General features: G+C 35.4%; 1 protein-coding gene across 1 annotated transcript; it reads right to left on the reverse strand.

Moving 5' to 3' along the window:
• Positions 1–4,112: 4,112 nt before the first annotated feature.
• LOC131804549 (electron transfer flavoprotein beta subunit lysine methyltransferase-like) lies at positions 4,113–17,590 on the reverse strand. The gene is made up of 4 exons (XM_059127580.1): positions 17,514–17,590; positions 4,707–4,910; positions 4,510–4,640; positions 4,113–4,450 (listed from the first exon to the last, which is right to left on the reverse strand). Exons 1-4 carry the CDS (start codon positions 17,588–17,590, stop codon positions 4,113–4,115), a joined length of 750 nt encoding a protein of 249 aa, XP_058983563.1.
• Between the last annotated feature and the right edge of the window lie 1,014 nt (positions 17,591–18,604).

Raw genomic sequence — 18,604 nt, forward strand, 5'->3', positions numbered from 1 at the left:
AATCCATCATATTTGGATGAATATTTCACAATACAAAAATCTCTAGAAGATATGTATCTAAATTAAGACCGATAGAACGATTTGTGGAAAATTTTATCTTAATCGGACAATAAATTCGACCTGTAAAACTATGAGTTTATCTTGTTTCTTTTTCCATGTTAGTAACAAATTCACAAAGGCTATACCCTCTACGACTGTGTGGCGTAAAAGAATAAACGTAGTAAAATAAATCTTGGTGCTCAGGTGTGTGATAAAAACTGGACGACGTACCATGGCTCATTGCGAACGGTTGCTCAATTTCGAAGAAACTAGAGAAATGCAATTCTGTGCCGGAGTCTTATAGTGCCAAATAAAAGTCATAGTGCCAAATAAAAGTCTATAATTAAGCAACAGTTGGCTTTGTTTACTTTTATTTTTTAACATAATTCTTATATTGGGAAAACCCCGGAAAACAAGAACGGAATTTCGGGATTATAACACGAGATGGAATCTAAAATAGTAGGACAATACAGTTTTATCACAAAATTGTACAATTTGTTACCCATATACGACGAAAATTTGCATTTATTTTGCAACCAAATTTTAAATAATTTCAATTTTTTATATTTTTTAGGTGAACATATACTGTTTGAAATTTGGAATAGAGTCGCTCTTCATGTGGGGCCTGGAAATTTGTGTTCATGTGGGGGCCTGGACATAGGTGGTTCCGAAAATGTGTACTATCATTGTACGAAAAGTACTGAATGCTACTACATTTGCTATGAGTGAAAGGATAGTGATAATATTTTAAAAATTGATATTTAGATTACTGATGGTATTTGGAATTGAGATATGAAGCTGGAGGAAATGTGAACTACAATGGTACGAAAAGTATTAAATAGTACTAAATTTCGTATTGGGTAAAGAAATATAACTGAAAATCGGTAGTTTGATTTAGATTTCACTTTTGGTATCTGAGGTTGAGATTTGCAGATAGTTTCGGAAATATGTATAATAATTGTTCGAAAAGTACTAAGTGGTACTAAATTGAATATTGGGTGAAGGAATATGGCTTGAATCCCGAAATTTGATACTGAGGTCTCTTTCGTTGAGATTTGGTGGTGGCTTTACAAATGCGTACTATATACTGTTGGTGTCTAGGGTGAAGAGATGTATATTGTTTTGGATAACGTACTAAACGTTACCAGATTTGGTGTTGTGTGAAGGGATTTAGCTGAAATTTGGTTTGGTATAGGGTTTACATATGGAGACTTTTAGACAGAACAATTGGATGTGGGTCCATTGTGCAATGGATTTACTAATATCATCCTGGGTAAACCTCAAAATGAGAGATTGTGAAGACTTTTTTGTATAAGAGGTAAACATTTTCCTATTATTCTCTCTTAAAATAGAAAGAACCTTGAATAATATATATAATCCTCGAAAGTCTGAAAATTTAGTACGATGTATAAAGTTTTTATTAACAAAATGTTATCAAACTTACAATAAAATGTTGGAATGAATCTATAATTTTAAGGTAGACTTTTGGCTGACGAAGTAGTGGGGACTTGCTGATCTCATAGCATAACAATCGTGATCAAACTTTGTCAGGATAATAGTCATATTTTGAATAATGTTCAAAAAATGTGAAGTCAGTTGTTGTAAAATTGACTGAAACTTGTTAACAGAAATCCTTGTTGAAAATGTAATGTCGTTTCACTTTAGAAATAGCCATCTAAATTTACAAATATATGCAGAACTATTTGGTATTATAGAACTTCACCAAGCTACTTAAGAGCCAGATAGCTGAAATTCAAAAAGACTTTCAATGGTTTGGATTTGGAGTTCAATAAGAAAGTTACGCTCAATATTCTTTCCTTTTTATACCCTCCACCATGCTATGGAGGGTATATTTACTTTGTCATTCCGTTTGTAACTCCTCGAAATACTCATGTCAGATCCAACAAAGTATATATATTCTTGATCAGCGTAAAATTCTAAGTCGATTTATCTATGTCCATCTGTTGCAATCACGCTATCTTTCGAACGAATTGAGATAGAAGGCTAAAATTTTGCATACATGTTTATTTTTCCAGTAGGCAGGTAAATTAGTAAAATAAATGGGCCATGTAGGTCCACGTTTGCCCCCATATAACGGTACTTCCCGATATTCGGTATTTTGATGATTTTAGCGACATTATTTACCGGAATTGTTTCAAATTTGGTATTTGAAGTTCGTAATGGATACTACAGCCTGTGACAGAAAATTGTCAGTGCATGTCCAGGTCTTCGTATAGCTCCGATATAACGATACCTCCCGATGTACCGTATTTTGATGAATTTAGCTACATTATTCACCGTTTGTTTCAAGTTTCGAATTTGAATATGGTAATGGCTTGTGACAAACAATGGCTATGTAGGTCCACGTCATATAGACCCCAATATAACGGCTATATTCTGTATTTTTAAAATTTCATTTATGGAGGGTATTCAAAGTTCGGCCCGGTCGAACTTACTGCTTTTTATATTAAGTTCGTCATTCCGTTTGTAACTCCTCGAAATAATCATTTTAGACCCAACAAAGTATATATATTCTTGATCAGCGTAAAATTCTAAGACGATTTAGCCCTGTCCGTCCGTATGTTGTAATCACGCTACAGTATAAACGAATTAAGATAGGAAGCTAAAATTTTGCACAGATCTCCCTTTTGTCTGCAGGCAGGTCAAGTTCGAAGATGGGCTATATCGGTCCACGATATCGTACATCCCCCATATAACGGTAACCCCCGATATTCGGTATTTTGATGATTTTACCCACATTTTTCAACGGAATTGTCTGAAAATCCACAAAAGGAGTTCCTTGTGAGTACTTTATTCCTTTATACCCCACGGTATTCGGTATTTTGATGATTTTAGTCACATTTTTCAATGGAATTGACTGAAATTCCACAAAAGGAGTCCCTTGTGGGCATTTTAACCCCTCAAAAAGAATTGTCTATATACGTTGACGATATCGTATATCCCCCATATAACGGTACCCCCCATATTCGGTATTTTGATGATTTTACCCACATTTTTCATCGGAATTGTCTGAAAATCCACACAAGGAGTTTCTTGGGGGTACTTTATACCGCGGCAGAGAATTATCTATATAGGCCCACGATATCGTATATCCCCCATATAACGGTACTCCCTTATATTCGGTATTTTGATGATTTTAGCCACTTTTTCCAAGATAATTATCTGAAAATCCACACAAGGAGTTCCTCGCAAGTACTTTACACCCAGACATAGATTTGTCTTTATATCGGCACCTTCCTATATTAGCTATTTTAAAGATTTTAAAAGAATTTTTAATGGATTTTATTTTTTTTTTGAAAATTTTCTAATCCGTTCCAAATGGTGGAGGGTATTCAAAGAACTTACTGTTTTTTTACTTGTTAACTTGTTATTTTTCTATTTTTGCCAATATTTAATGTTCAATAAATTGATGGTAGAAATGTGTAGCATATTTTGCGGCTTATGAATTGTTACTTTCATTGAAGGCAATTATCCCTGTAATTATTTGTTTATTAAACGAGATAGATTAGAGATGCTTTTGATATATCTTGAAGTGCTTGTGACCAAGAATACAAGTATCTATGAGTTGTGGAAACCTTCTTCCCTGAAGTGTTTCCCACGCCTTCTGGACCTTATTAATTTTGGCGACCTTACTTTGGCAAGGTCATATTGTAAGTAGCGGGCTTACAATGGAAATGTTGGAAAAATTCTAACAATCGTTGCTGGAACCCCAATTGAATTCATCTATTTGATTTGCCAGTAAAATTTTGAAGTTGTCAATAATAATTTTGTTCCCATTGCAGATAATGGAATATCCTGGCCTTAATGAAGTTGACGAGCAGCATATAGAAGTGGACCTTTTCAATTTTATCATCTCAGGGAAGAACTAAGTGATTACAACTTATGGGAAAGGTCAGGCTAAGTCAACGCGCACTGAGCGATAAATACGAATTTGGTTCTGCTCACAGTTTGAAGAAAAAAATTAGTGGAATTAAATCTCTGTTTAAGAAGAAATAATATTTATATATTTAAATTTTATGTAGGTATGTTATGTTATATTTTATTTTCGAATGTTATTGAAATCTCCAAACATTAACCGTGCTAAAACCTTTATTTTCAATGCAACAGTTCTCCGTTAATTCATATGTGGCAAGTTTTCTCATGAATTTCAAACGATTTTCCGTAATGCCATGACGACCAGGATCGCCAATTAAAATGATTTTGCCATTCGAGCTCAACTTGTGCAGCCAAGGTAGTAGAATTTCGGCAATTTCTTCATCGTAGAAAAGGTCTCCGATGAATACCAAATCTTCGGTTACATTCGAGCCAATTAAATTATCGTTTGAGATAAAGAGTTTCTTTATATCAATTTGATTTAATTTGGCATTTAATAAAGCAGCAATGCCAGCAACTGAAAATAATTATATTATTAGTTATTTTGTAAAAGGAAATTAAATGAGCAATAGTCACCTTCGTCAATATCATTTGCTATAGCATATTTCGCCGTCTTCTCAATGGCTGCAATAGATGTGGCACCACAACCACTTCCCACATCCAGTACAGACTTTCCGTGCACAAGTTCTGGGGTTTCCAAAACATATCTGAAATTTTGTATTAAAATATTTTAATGTATCCGCCAAAGAAGTGAATATTTATAGTTATCGTACTTGCTTAAGGCCTGGCCCCCTGGCCAATAGAAAGCCCAAAACGGATCATTTTTAAAGACTTGATTTTCCTCATTCAGTTGTGGTTCATAGAAAAGACGACATTCCGGAGTAATTAAATGCAGAGCAATATTTGGTGTAAGGTGTTGGCGAGAGATTTTTGTTTCCCTCAAAATGTCTTGTTCAATTTCGTAGTTTTCATGGAAGCTGAAAGTAAAATATACGATACATTATTGAGCGGAAAAAAATAAATTCAATATTTTAAAAATAAATCAAACTGAGAGTATGCAGATGGGAACCTGAAAAAAAGAATTTGAATCATAATTTAATGTACCGGTTTTAAACTTTTCTGCACATTGTCACATATAATTCGAAACCTTTTTTATTTGTAATTCATGTAATATAAATTTGGAATTTTTCATAACACAGACTTGCTATTGGAAATTATAAGAAAATCGTGAACGACTCCGAAAAATAGTTAAATTTGTTTAAAGTAAAATAAAAATTGATGATCATTTTATGGTAAATATTGAATTTACACATTTATTTTATTCCGAGATCCATGGTAAAATTTAATAAAGAATTCCACAAAAATTAAGTATTATGGGAAAAAGTCCACCTTAAAATTTGCAATTCGTTCCAACAGTTCGTGTTATGCCTTTTCAGTACTCAAAATGCACAATTTGTTTAGTTTGACAAAAATAATCAAATTTGATATTGAGGACTCTGTTGGTATCTGGAAGTGAAATGTGTACTATAATTGTACGAAAAGTACTAACTTTGGTATTGGTTAGAACTGAAATCATGAAGTTTGATATGAATGTCACTGTTCGTGTTTGTAGTTGTAGTTGGAAGGAGGTGGTTTTGGACACGCGTAGTATAACTGTACGAAATGTATGTTAATAAATTTGGGATTGGGTCTTTGGATAGGCCTGTAATTCTGAAATTTCTTATAGTTATTTTTTTACATTTTTTTTATTTGTTTGGTTAATTGTTTGGCTTAAGGTCTTTCATTTTTGAGTTTTTCGTTTTTTATTCATCCAATATTTCGATTTCCTTTTGAAGTCATCTTCAGGGATATTTTTAAAGTAAAAGCTCGTCTATTTAATTTAAATGTCACTTTTATTGAATGAAAAATCAAAAATGTCGGAAATAGTATCAAATTTTAGAATAAGTTTAGATTTATTCGAATTGGTCACCTTTGGCACGAATTATGGACTTCAAACGGCCAAAACTGTCACACGCTGCCCGAATGTTGCTCTGCGGTATTTTGCTACTACTGAACAACGAATGTTTTCTCATCGGAGAAAACCAAATTCGACAGCTCACCACTTTCGGCCAAGCGAAGCAACTCTTTAGCTCTTTTGAGACTATTTTCTTTCTGCTGCGGTGTAAGTTCTTGCACTTTTTGGAATTTCAATGGCTTTTACCCGAGCTCATTTATCAATATTTGCCGAATGACATATTGCCACTGCTACGCGGGTTTCGGTCAAGTCGCTTCTTTATTTTTCGAACTATTTCTGCTGATGTTGCTGAATTCTTCCGTCCGCTTCCTTGACGGCAGGCTACGCTACCAGAATTGCGGTAACGAGCGATACGAGACACAAAAGATTTATTCACATTTAAATGCTGGAGTGCTCTAACGATGGTCAGTTGTGGTTTCCCAGCCAAATATAAAGAAATCACACCATCACGCTTGAATTCCATCACGAATAACTTTTTTCTGGAAAATTCTCACAAAATGCTTTTTAACGTAAATAATATGAGCTGTCCCTGGAATAATTTTAACAGCTGCCGGACGAGTGGCATACAAATTACAGCAGTCTGAAGTTGGTTGCAGTTTTTTCATCTCACCCTGTATAATTTTGAGAGAAGGAGGTGGATTTGGGAATGCGTACTTCGAAAAGTACTAATTGGTATTAAATTTGCGGTTGAGTGAGAGGACAGGGCTTAAATCCCGAAATTGGTCACTGTTAGTTTCTAGGATTTAGAAATAGTGGTGACCAATATTTATACCCCACATCACAGGGTGCTCAGGGTATTATGTCTTTGTGCATTTTTTTGTAACAGGCAAAAGGAAACGAGCTAGGCCCATAGTTCCTTTTGATGATCTGCATAGAATCATATTCTAAGTCGATTTATGCATGTCCGTTCGCCTGTCCATGCATTTTTGTAAACAAAATACAGGTCGCATTTATTGCCCGATCCAGATTGAATTTTGCACAAATCATTTGTTTGAACCAAGGACAAACCCCATTGAAATTGGAGATAATCGGTCAAAATTTATATATCTTCGTCCGATTTGCCTTTTATGGAGTGTTTCACATACGACCAAATTAAACCGGAAAATAAGTATGTCAAATTTTATCGAAATCGGTTCGGATATAGTTAAAGCTCATCTGATTTAAAATTTTTGTCCTCCGCAGCCGTAATATGCACTCTGTAACAACGATATGTGGGGAAATGTATCAAATACAGCTAAATTCTATCGAGTTCGGTTCAGGTTTGGATATAGCTCCCAGATATATACTCGTCCGCTTTGCCTTTTATTGTGCACCAAACGTGTAATATTAGCCCAAATGATAAGGAATTTGGTTCTTTCGACAAAATTTGGTCTAGAAACAAGTATGTCTAATTTGGTGTAATTCGGTTCAGATATAGCTATAGCTCCCATATATATTGTTCATGAATTGGTGGACCGACTCTAACATTTTAAGGTGGACTTTTCGCTGACAAATTGGCTGGCAATACCAAATTTTGGAATTTTATCTCTGTCCCTTCAACCATGACGAGATTTAGTACCATTTAGTACTTTTCGTACAATTGTAGTACTCATATTCCACCTCCATGTATCCAGGCTATACATGAACAGTGACCCTAATACCAAATTTCAGATTTCAAGTACCATCTGTTGACTTAATGCCAAATTTTTCCAAATTTAGTACTATTTATTACTTTTCGTGCGCTTTTAGTACACATATGCAACACCGTCTCTTTATGACGAACCTATGATCAATAACAACCCCAATACCGAAAACTCGAAATCCCAACTCTATCCATACACCCTAACCCAAAGTATTCCAAATTTTGTACCATTTACTATGGTTCGTAAACTTAGTACATACTTCCAAAACCACCTTTGTTGCTAACCTTGATTGTAACCAGGGTACATCTATCCTGCATTCCATCATTGACTATCATTCCATTTCATTTCAGAATTCTAGCTCCTTCCGTTCCTCAAATATTGTCAATATGTTAAGAACCATATTCTGGGTCAATTTATGAATATCTGACCATATACTTTTGTAGGGAAATTACAGGTCGCATTTATTGTCATATTGAGATGATATTTTGCATACCTTCATATCATTGTTTTATACTAGTTGAGCTTATACCTGAGCGACCGCCGGTATCCGTTTTGATCACTTGTTATTAAAATATATTCTACATTTTGCGTCCAACCCTTATACATTTCCGAATAAAATTATCAACATAAAATGTATGTATATAATGCTAATTAACATTGCTCTCATTCGATTCAAGAAATATTATCTCCTTAGCTAGATGTTGGCATTCCAGGAATTCTGGTCAGTTCGAAACATATCTTCAAATAAATCGTCATCGTCAATTCTTCACATAGTTTCATTCAATTAACAGTTATAATTAAGGTTCAATAACGAATCGGATTGATGGAATATGTGGATGGCAAATGTTGGTGTTGGAATGTACATTGGTATGTGTGTACTGTACCTCGATACGTGCTGCAGTGCAAGTACGAAAAGTAATGCGAACCACTTCATGCACGTTATGTTCGCACAATGGAAGTGCGTCCAATTAATAATTGACACTGATAAAAACGTAATGAACAAAATATTTTCTTCAGAATCGACTCGATTTGGAAAGTACATAGTGCATAGATGACTGCGTGATATTTTGGAGGTTTGGTGAAATGTTATAGGACAGAAATATGCCGTATTATTGAAATATTAATTTTCTAAATTGAAGTGATAATTTTCGGTTAGTTGATCAAAATGCTAAAAGAGTTTTTGGTTTTCAGGCCAAACTTTTTTTTAGATCCTTTTATATAGCCTTAGCTATACACAAAGGGTCTCCAATATTTTGTTTTATAATTCACAAAATTTGAAATATAAAAGCTTCACTTGGAGACGTTTGTTCCATTGTGTTCATCCCAGGAACAATAAAGTTGTACGTGATAGGAGAGATATAGAATCAAGAAAAAGAAGAAGGGTTTTATGGAGAGAAGTATATGTAGCAGAGTGGTCCGCCTAGTTAGAAAATGATTTTTGAAAAGTTTTAGATGATTAGATGGGAGAAGAATGTTAGAGTTTCAATTTCCCAACTGGATTGGATAATATGGGATAACTACGTAGTGGATGCTTAATCGTCTCTAGTTTCATCTTCAGAAAGTCCACAGACCTACTAAATGACAGAAAGGAACTTGTTCTTCTTCTCGAGATTACCGCTGAAATGGCCTTATTCGATAAGAGACTGTTTTGAATCAGCGGACATAATAGCTTATAAATTGACAGGGAACCAATAAAACCTAATGAATTCACTGAAAATTTTCATGCAGTCGAGAATGGCTCGCGATTGAATGACATTTGTCTTGACAACATGTTTTAATTCGTTTCGCTGATTTCTTTGGGTGCTAACTGCCTTCCTACAAAAGATTGTCGATGGGTGAATGTTTTGCATATAACGATACCTCCTCCCTCCCACATTCCTAAGCAATATTGTCTGTGGTTAAAAAAAAATCAAATGTAGATTAAGGAATTAAGTCATTACAGGAAAACGAAACGAAATAAACCCATAGTTCTTTTTGATGATCTCCATAGAATCACATACTGAGTCGATTTATGCATGTACGAGCCCTATTGAAATTGGTGTTATCCGATTTCATAAGTATTGATTCCTGTTGGAATGTCCAAGGTCTGCGGCTAAAATGTTTGCGTGCCCAAGACGATAATATTCGACATTTATTCTGATGCCACAGTCGATTAATACGAGCGGAAGCCATAACCGGGGCTTGAGTTCTGGTGGCCAACCGAAGGTGCACATTTTCAGCTGATCTCTTTGGCAAGTAAACACGATCATTTTGTTTGTTTACAAATTGCTGGACAACGAATGTCGGTGAAAACCAAATTCGGCAATTCATCACTTTCGGCCAAGCGAAGCAACTCTCTTTTGAGTCTATTTTCCTTCTGTTGCGGTTTAAGTTCTTGCACTTTTTGGAATTTCAATGAATTTACCCCGAGCCCATTTTTCCACTTTTTTTTCTCACCAAAATGCTTTTGTACGCTTGTTAACAATTAATGAGCTATCACTGGAATAATTTTAACAGCTGTCGGACGAGTGGCTTAGTCTAATGATAGCAGTCTGAAGTTGGTTGCAGTTTTTTCATCTCACCCTGTATATCTTCGTTCGATTTTACTTTTATTGCGCGCCATATGTTTAATATTAGTCCAAATAGGATGTATTTTGGCATATCCGATTGAATTCAGCCTAGGAGCAAGTACTTCAAATTTGGTTAAAATATATAACTCTACTAAAATGTATCGAGATCGTTTCAGATTTGGATATAGTATATTGCGCACCAAATGTGTAATCTAAGCCCAAATTGAGCTATATCCAAATCCGACTGACTTTGATAAAATAAAAAAAAAGTATTTCGGAGCTGTATCTGATATCAAATATCATTGTTGTGAAGTGCATATTACGAATGTGAGGGACTTAAACACCAAATCGGATGAAACATATATAGGAGCTATAGCTATATCTAATCTGATTTTCATCAAAATGTAAGTACTTGCTTGCCGAAATCGGATAAAGATATATTTGTGGGCTATATCTAAGTTCACCAATTTGAATAAAAATTAACAATTTCAACATCCAAGTATTTTTGCCAATATCGTAGCTAGTAAATTGTGGCAGAAACCTTTAAAATGACGTAAATCGGGGCTATACCGATTATTGGACCTGAATCAAATATTTTTTGCAAGGCGATGACAGACCTTCCAAGAATCCCTATTGTCAAGTTTCAGCTGATTTGGTTGGAAATTTTGGCAGAAAATCGGGAGGTGTCCTTATAAGGAGGCTATTCCAATTAGTGGAGCTGAATCAAGCATCTTTCGGAAGGTGCAATAAGAACCCCAAATGCCAAGTTTCAGTTGATTTGGTTGGAAATTGTGGCAGTTTCCACATTGGAAGACAACAATGAAGTATTTATTCGTGAGATACCAACCCGAACGTTGGAAGGAGTATGCCAAAATTGGTCAAAGGGGTTGGACGATTTGAGACGCAGTCGCGGACACCATAATAATCTTGAAATAATCTTCAAACATTAGATTATATGGAATATCATAAAAATTTCATAAGTTGTTCTGAATTTTATGTGTTTTTTTTAATTTTCCTATAGCTTTTAAAAATCAGGCTTTATAGGAATATATTTTTGAAATCTGGGATCCTGGGATGGATCTCTGCAACAAGGATTGTATTTTGGTCCAACAGACGGAGAGAGATATCAGTAGCCGATTTCTTTGAATCCAGGTATTATTCTCTCCTCTAACTTCGAACTATCCGCATAAATATACATATTCCAGATATCATACCTTCTAGAGCTCTTTTGAGTCTCTGTCCGGCACAAGGTATTGGCTCTAATACAATGGGAAAATGGGAAGCTACTCATCTTAATAGTAAATCTTGTCCTATTTTCACGCACTATTTTTATTTCCAAGAATATTGTGTAATTTATCACACTAAATGGCTCTTTTTGTTTTCTTTGTTAAATTTTAAGACGCCCTCCAATACCCATCCCCACCTAAAGTAATGCGGAATGAAAAAGCAAAACATTTGCATACGTGCTGATAATGCTGTTGCTAAGTTCGTTTGGATTACTTCCAAATTGAGTTCAAAGTCCAGTAACGGCCAAAATTACTTTCATTCTTTTTTTAGACGTTCAAAATAATGGTCTACGTTTTTTTGACCACATTCATGTTGAAGCCAACTTAACACCTACCCCGCCAACAACAAAATTATGCTGATGGTCGATCAAACAAAGAGGGAGCCGAAGAAAAAAACGTCATAATCGTAACACCAAAGCCAATAGTTAACGCTAAACCTTTTTTCGCTTTAAAAAGAATTGAGTTCGTATTCGGGGGGTTCGAGTTTATTGAAAAATTATTAATTCATTAGCAATGCAAAGTCAATGCTTTTTTCGAATAAAAATAAAATTCCAAGAATGACTCAAAAAATAACGTCTGACATGAAATTCCGTCGATGATTCACTACAAATTTGGTCAAAAGAAGAGCGCCGCGTTCCGCCACCAAGTAAACCGGTAACAATTTTTTTCGAACCTGTTGTCAACTAAATTAGCGTTTTTCGCTGTATAATCTCTCTTGAACTTTAGCATTGAATTATGAAATTTAATTCGAATACTAACCTATACGATTTGATAATTAAAGTCGTTGTATATTTTACAACAATGCCCATGTCTGTCACAACGTATCTTCTCGGTTTGGAGCGATCGACAGCACGTTGTTTGTATCACGTGCGACAATTTATGAATGAAATATTTTTTTTTACCCACGAACGCGAACATACACGGCCGATTGAGTTTGTGTGATTGATGTGAACATTATTCGACGAATTTGTTAGTTTCCAAAATTCCCACACTTTAAGTGTATTATTTGAAATGTGCTTGCTCTAACATAATAAGGTGCTAACAAAAGTCAAAATCACAAATCAATTGGAACGTGCCAGGTACACAATTTACGTAACAATACATAGAAAAAAACCACAAACATTGGGAAATTTACAGACAATAAGTTCAATTGATTTGAGGAAATACGTTTTTTGACCCCTCACCAAATTTTTATTCTCCACGAGCACTGAATATTAAACAACTCTATGGGGATCTAAATGGCATCCATGTATTGGGGATACACCGGAACTTTGAGAATATTCTCAATATGACTTTAAATTTTTAATAAACTACTTTAATCTATTCGGCGGTTATAGTGTTTTCCCAAAATATGTTACGTTACTGTTTCTATGTACTGGTTTTGTTTGGGAGAACATCATTCCAATTAAGAGTTGACAAACCAGATGCCACACGTTTGTCCATTTTTTAATTGAAAGCAAAATTACAGGGAATACAATTAACAAATTCATTTGGTCTGAACCGGAATCTCGACCAACACTAGACTAAGTTTTCGCTCCGTTTGTCGTACCTATGTGCAGTACATGTGGTCTTTGACTGGAAGTAATGGATGTATATCTGGAATTGTTCCAGTTGGGCTCGATGTTCAGGAGAACAGTGGCACGATTCTTTGATTAGACCCCGAATTTATACCAGGTGCCCGGCCATAATTTCCATTGCAATTATGCGGATTAATTCTGTTTCCAAAACGAACATAATCCCCAAGGGGAAATTGACCGTTTTGAAAAATTTCGGACGTAAGAAAGAAAATATCATCAAATTTTAGAATACGTTTAGATTTGTTCGAATTGGCACGACCTTTGGCACGAATTATGGCCTATGAAACCGACACACGCTGCCCTAATGATGCTCTGTGGTATTTTGGACACTTTGGTATTATTAGTGCCAACCTTGCTTTCCAAAATACTCCAGACACAATAGTCCAACGGATTGGTATCCGGAGATGTTGGTGGCCATTGTGAGCTGGAAAGGAAACGAGAAACCTCATTTTGTAACTAATCTTGGGTGGCGCTTGCTGACTGCGATGGTTCTGAATCCTGTTGGAATGTCCAAGGTCTGCGGCCAAAATGTTTGCTTGCCCAAGGCTTTAATACACCCTCCAGAATATTTTCGCGATAATATTCGGCATTTATTCTGATGCCACGGTCGATTAATACGAGCAGAGAGCGACCCACAACATCGGCCCACACCATCACCATGGCCTGCGCTTGAGTTCTGGTGGCCAACCGACGGTGCACATTTTCAGCTGACCTCTTTGGCAAGTAAACACGATCATTTTGTTTGTTTACAAACTGCGGGACAACGAATGTTTTCTCATCGGAGAAAGCTAAATTCGACAGTTCACCACTCTGGGCCAAGCGAAGCAACTCTTTAGCTCTTTTGAGCCTATTTTCTTTCTGTTGCGGTGTAAGTTCTTGCACTTTTTGGAATTTCAATGGCTTTACTCCGAGCTCATTTTTTAATATTTGCCAAATGGAATATTGTGATACGTTCAGCTAACTAGAGTTTCGATCGAGTCGCTTCTTAACTTTTCGAACCATTTCTGCTGATATTGCTGTTTTCTTCCGTCCACTTCTACGATACGCTACCAGTATCACGGTAACTAGCGATGGTACGGGACACAATTCCATTACGAATAACTTTCTTTCTGGAAAATTCTCACCAAAATGCTTATGTACGCTTGTAAACAATATAAAGAGCTGTCACTGGAATAAGTTTAATTGCTGTCGGACGAGTGGCTTAGAAATGACAGCAGTATGAAGTTGATTGCAGTTTTTTCATCTCACCCTGTATTAAGGGATTTCCACAAATTTTTAAGTACTTGCTTCTAGACGGAATGCTGAATTTGTATGTGCAAAAATCCACTCCACGTGGAATATGGATTTGTATGGGAGCTATATCCAAATCTGAACCGAATTTAACATAAGTATTTCTGAGCTCTATGAGATATCTGGCACCGAGTATCATTGTTGTGGAACTAGGGGTATATTTTGTTGCCTTCTGCATATTACAAACAAATACAGAAAGACATAAAACCCTGTAGGGTATAAACACAGGCACTGGAATATAGCCTAATAGTTACTTCATTGGTAATACATTATTTTGTTATGTATATATCGTAATGAGCACAAATAGAATCCAAACGTTTCCAGGTATGGGTTTGTCAGCGAACCGACTGATACTTTCTAATCGTGGAATTAAAGATTTTCCATGACAAAAAGGTTAAATTTTTGAAAACGATCTCCAATGTCGTTAGTGAATAAAGCCGCATATTTTCCTTCCCTTGGCCTTTTTTCTTTCCAGTATAAGGTGAATCTTTTTTATGGAATTCAGTTTTATTTTTAAAATATATCTCAAAACATATCAACATATCAAAACCTCAACAAAGTCGGTTTATAAAGTAGTAGGTAGCATTGGGGCAGGCTTAAAATAAAGCTTCCAAAATAACATAAACAACGAAAAGCAAAAACAAAAAAAAAACGGCAGACAAAGAATAAATTTTGCGATACACATTGCATTAAACAAAGGACAAGCAAACAAACAAACAGAGCGATCCATCGATCGAAACCATAAAGGTTGTCACTTCAACAGAATATTCTCCTTCGTGATTGTTTGTATGTATGTGTGTGTATTGGAATTTTTGTTGGTCACACTATTAAGCCAAGAAGAATGTGGTAAAACCCAATGGTAATAAATAAACTCACTTGGCATCAGTTCACTAGCCGGCCAATCAAAATAGCCATACCATACCATCCGTGCCTAAGTAGCCAACAGCAGAGGGTCAACAATGAAAACAAGTTTTGAACACCAAAACCTGGCTTAAATTGACGTAAACGGAAAAACTGCCAAGAAGTCAAGTTAAATCGATAGCAATGGACGAAACGCTACTTGTTCTTGTTTGCACAAATGCTGCTGCTGTTGTTGTCGTTGTTGTTGGTACCCGGCGCAGATGATTGTCCAAACTAAATGTCCGCATTTTTGGGGGAATTTTATTTTATTTTTTTGCTTTCAGCATGACATGGCATTTATTTATTTTTTTACGAAATATTTGCAAAATGCCCGCGATCGGTAAATTTTGTTTGGGAATCGCCAAACAAACAATGAATGGCTCAAAAAATGAAACGAAGAAATAAATAAAACAGGCTAAGTCCGTGTTACCTAGAAATTGATTCGAATTTGGTCTAAATAAAAAATACGATCGATTTAGATTTTATGACGTATCTGATTGACATGATAATGTTATTCGCGGTTGTTTGCTTTGTTCATACACACATTCGTACATATGTACATATTGTGTAACAAAGGGCGTAGAATTGGAAATCTGAGTTTAATAACCTGTTATTGATCATTGAAGCCGGAGTTGCTTTATTTTGTATTGATTTATTAACATTTAATTGAGTTTAATTTAGAACATTTTTTTTTTCTAAAAATAAGACCAAGTAGAGCAATCGATGCTAGAGATTTTAAAAAGATTTCAGTTGTACACTATCCGTTTAATTCAACATATTGTGATTTGCGTTATGATTATTCAAACTGTTGACCCTTTATGGGGGTACTTCTGAAGAAGATTTTTTATGCTTGTAATTGTTAATCAATATGTGCGATATATCCCATCTCCACATCAGATCGTTCGTTAACATGCGTTGATGCTTGTTTTATTCAAAATTTTTACAAGTTGCGGGGGAATGGTCCATTCTATTGGCTTTTTATACCAGATTTTGAAAATATTAAGATGTGCGAAATTTGAAGACCCTCTTACTCATTTTTCACATCTTATAACAGTTATAAATGTTCCAAAGTTTGACCATTTGTGGGGGAGATAGCAGATCTTTTGTTGGAAAAAATATTCAGATTTGTGAAATTTGGATTGGATAATTATTTCATGTTTCATAAGTTGTGGAGTGGTCCGACCAATCCCATCTTCATACCAGACCTAGAGTTGAACTTTCTTGTTTTGTGAGGTAAATTATTTTCTTGACAATTTTTACCTTTTGTGGGAGAGGTACCAGAAGAAGTGGGCCGATTTTCCCCATATCCGAACTCAATCCAAGTTTGATAATAACATTACGATACACCAAATTTGGACCAAATCGGATACTCCTTTCGAGAATTATAGTGCGCTAGGTAGACAGCAGACTAAATCGACTCCAAATTTCCGTAAACAGATTTGGTCCAAAGAGGCCTAGGGCCTAAATAACCCAATGTCGGCGGGGAGTCTTGGTGTGACCAAGCGTTTGCGGATCGACTGGCCTCGGTAAGTGCATCAAGCAAGATATCCGTTGGCGATCAGTCTATTTAAAAGGCCGGCACAAAGAGGTTGGAAGGGACGAGGCAATGACCAACATTTTATGTTATCAATTATCCAAAACAATTTGTTTGTGCATACAGATTATAAGGAAGAACGAAATTCAAAGTTGGAAAAGAAAGATATATTTATATTCTCCGCAAACTCAATAGTCAACTCACTAATTAAGCCAACAACATTTCTGGGGCATCAGTTCGAATTTGAGGCAAGGTCAAAGCTCGAGTAAATCGTCTTTTTTTGTTTTGAATAAAAGTGAGGAACCAGAGTTTGAAACCAACCTCTCCGCGAGCTTTTGTGGCAAGGAATCGGCAAAAGAGCAGCATGACAAAGGAACCTCACTATTTGTTACGACAAATTGTGAAAATATTGGCTCAAAACAACCTATAGGAAGCTGTGGAGACTTTCTGGCAACATTTCCGTTCCAACAAAATGTGTGACGTATATTTCACACGTTGATCACACAGAATACACATTTCATCTGCAACATATTTTATTTTAATGTTTTTAGCTATTCTGCCAAGATTCGATGTTATGTATAAGGTCATAACAAAGAAACATATTGTAGTACCTATATATAAATCATATTGATGTAAACCCCGAATTAAAACGATTAACACGAACACTGAAACTAGCAATAAGTCTTCTTTTCTCATCCATTAACACAATATTCATTTTTACCTGCAAACTTGAAAAGGATATCGAAATGTGTTGGTGGTAATCCAATCCGAAAGAAATACCATAAAAATGATGTTGCTACTCAGTTACGCCATTGTAACTGTACCCCCGGTAAATGTTCGACGTTGGAGACCAGTATTGCTGCTGCTGCTGCTGTTGGTAGGCATCGTTACGAATGCTCCCAAAAAAAACACGTTTTCGTCCACGTTTTATTGTTATTCAATTATTTATGATATCAAGACAAGGGAGCTAAGAACAATGACAGCAACAACAATAATGCTAATGGAAATTTAAAGCATCGACGAACGACCTTGAGACAGACAACCAGAAAACATTGAAGACGAGGCGACATAACCATAAAGGATGTTTATTTTTATACAACATTTCACAGATCGGTATGCACGCCCATATAAATGTTATATTATAGGTTTTATTTGTTGAATAAATTCACGTTATTGGGAACAGTGGGAATTCGAATACACTTAGGAATGTAGAGGAATTAAATTTTATAACAATAGAAGATGACTTATAAATACGAACATGAGACGCCTGGCGAATGCTTCACACTTTCACATGGTACTTGCAAATCTTGTTGATTTTACTTGAATTTACTCCTAACATGTACTTAGAAATCCTTGCCGATCTTATGGGACCTTAGAAGTCTCTTTCTATCTTATGTTTGCAAAAAAGTTATTCTGTGTCCATGGTTAGATTTTTTTTCAAAATTGTTTTTTTTTTGTAAATTTTGTATTTAATTTTTTACTAAAAAGTTCATATATAATAATCGAATCCTATGTTTTGCATATAAAACTTGCACGGAGTATTTTATTCTCTGAAAATAGTAAATATAGGTCAACGATATATATTAATCGAAATTCATGATTCGAAATAGAAAGCCTATTGCCCTGGTTCGTGTAATGTTTTAAATTTTACACGGTAAAAAAGGTTAGCACAGTCTTAAAAAAATGTAAAAATTTTGTATGCGCTACAAAATGGAGCAACCTAAAAATTAGGCAGGGAACCGTTAATATCTCCTGAATTAAAGAATATTCTCATACCCGACAGAATCAAGAGGAAAAACGACATTATAACGTCAGTGGACCAAAGAAAAGCTAATTTATCTGAGCTCAAATAATGTTTTTTTATGGTTTGAGTTGCATGATGTTTGATAACGTGTAGGT

Source organism: Musca domestica, unplaced genomic scaffold, assembly GCF_030504385.1.
Source record: "Musca domestica strain aabys unplaced genomic scaffold, Musca_domestica.polishedcontigs.V.1.1 10, whole genome shotgun sequence".
Taxonomy (NCBI): Eukaryota; Metazoa; Arthropoda; class Insecta; order Diptera; family Muscidae; genus Musca; species Musca domestica.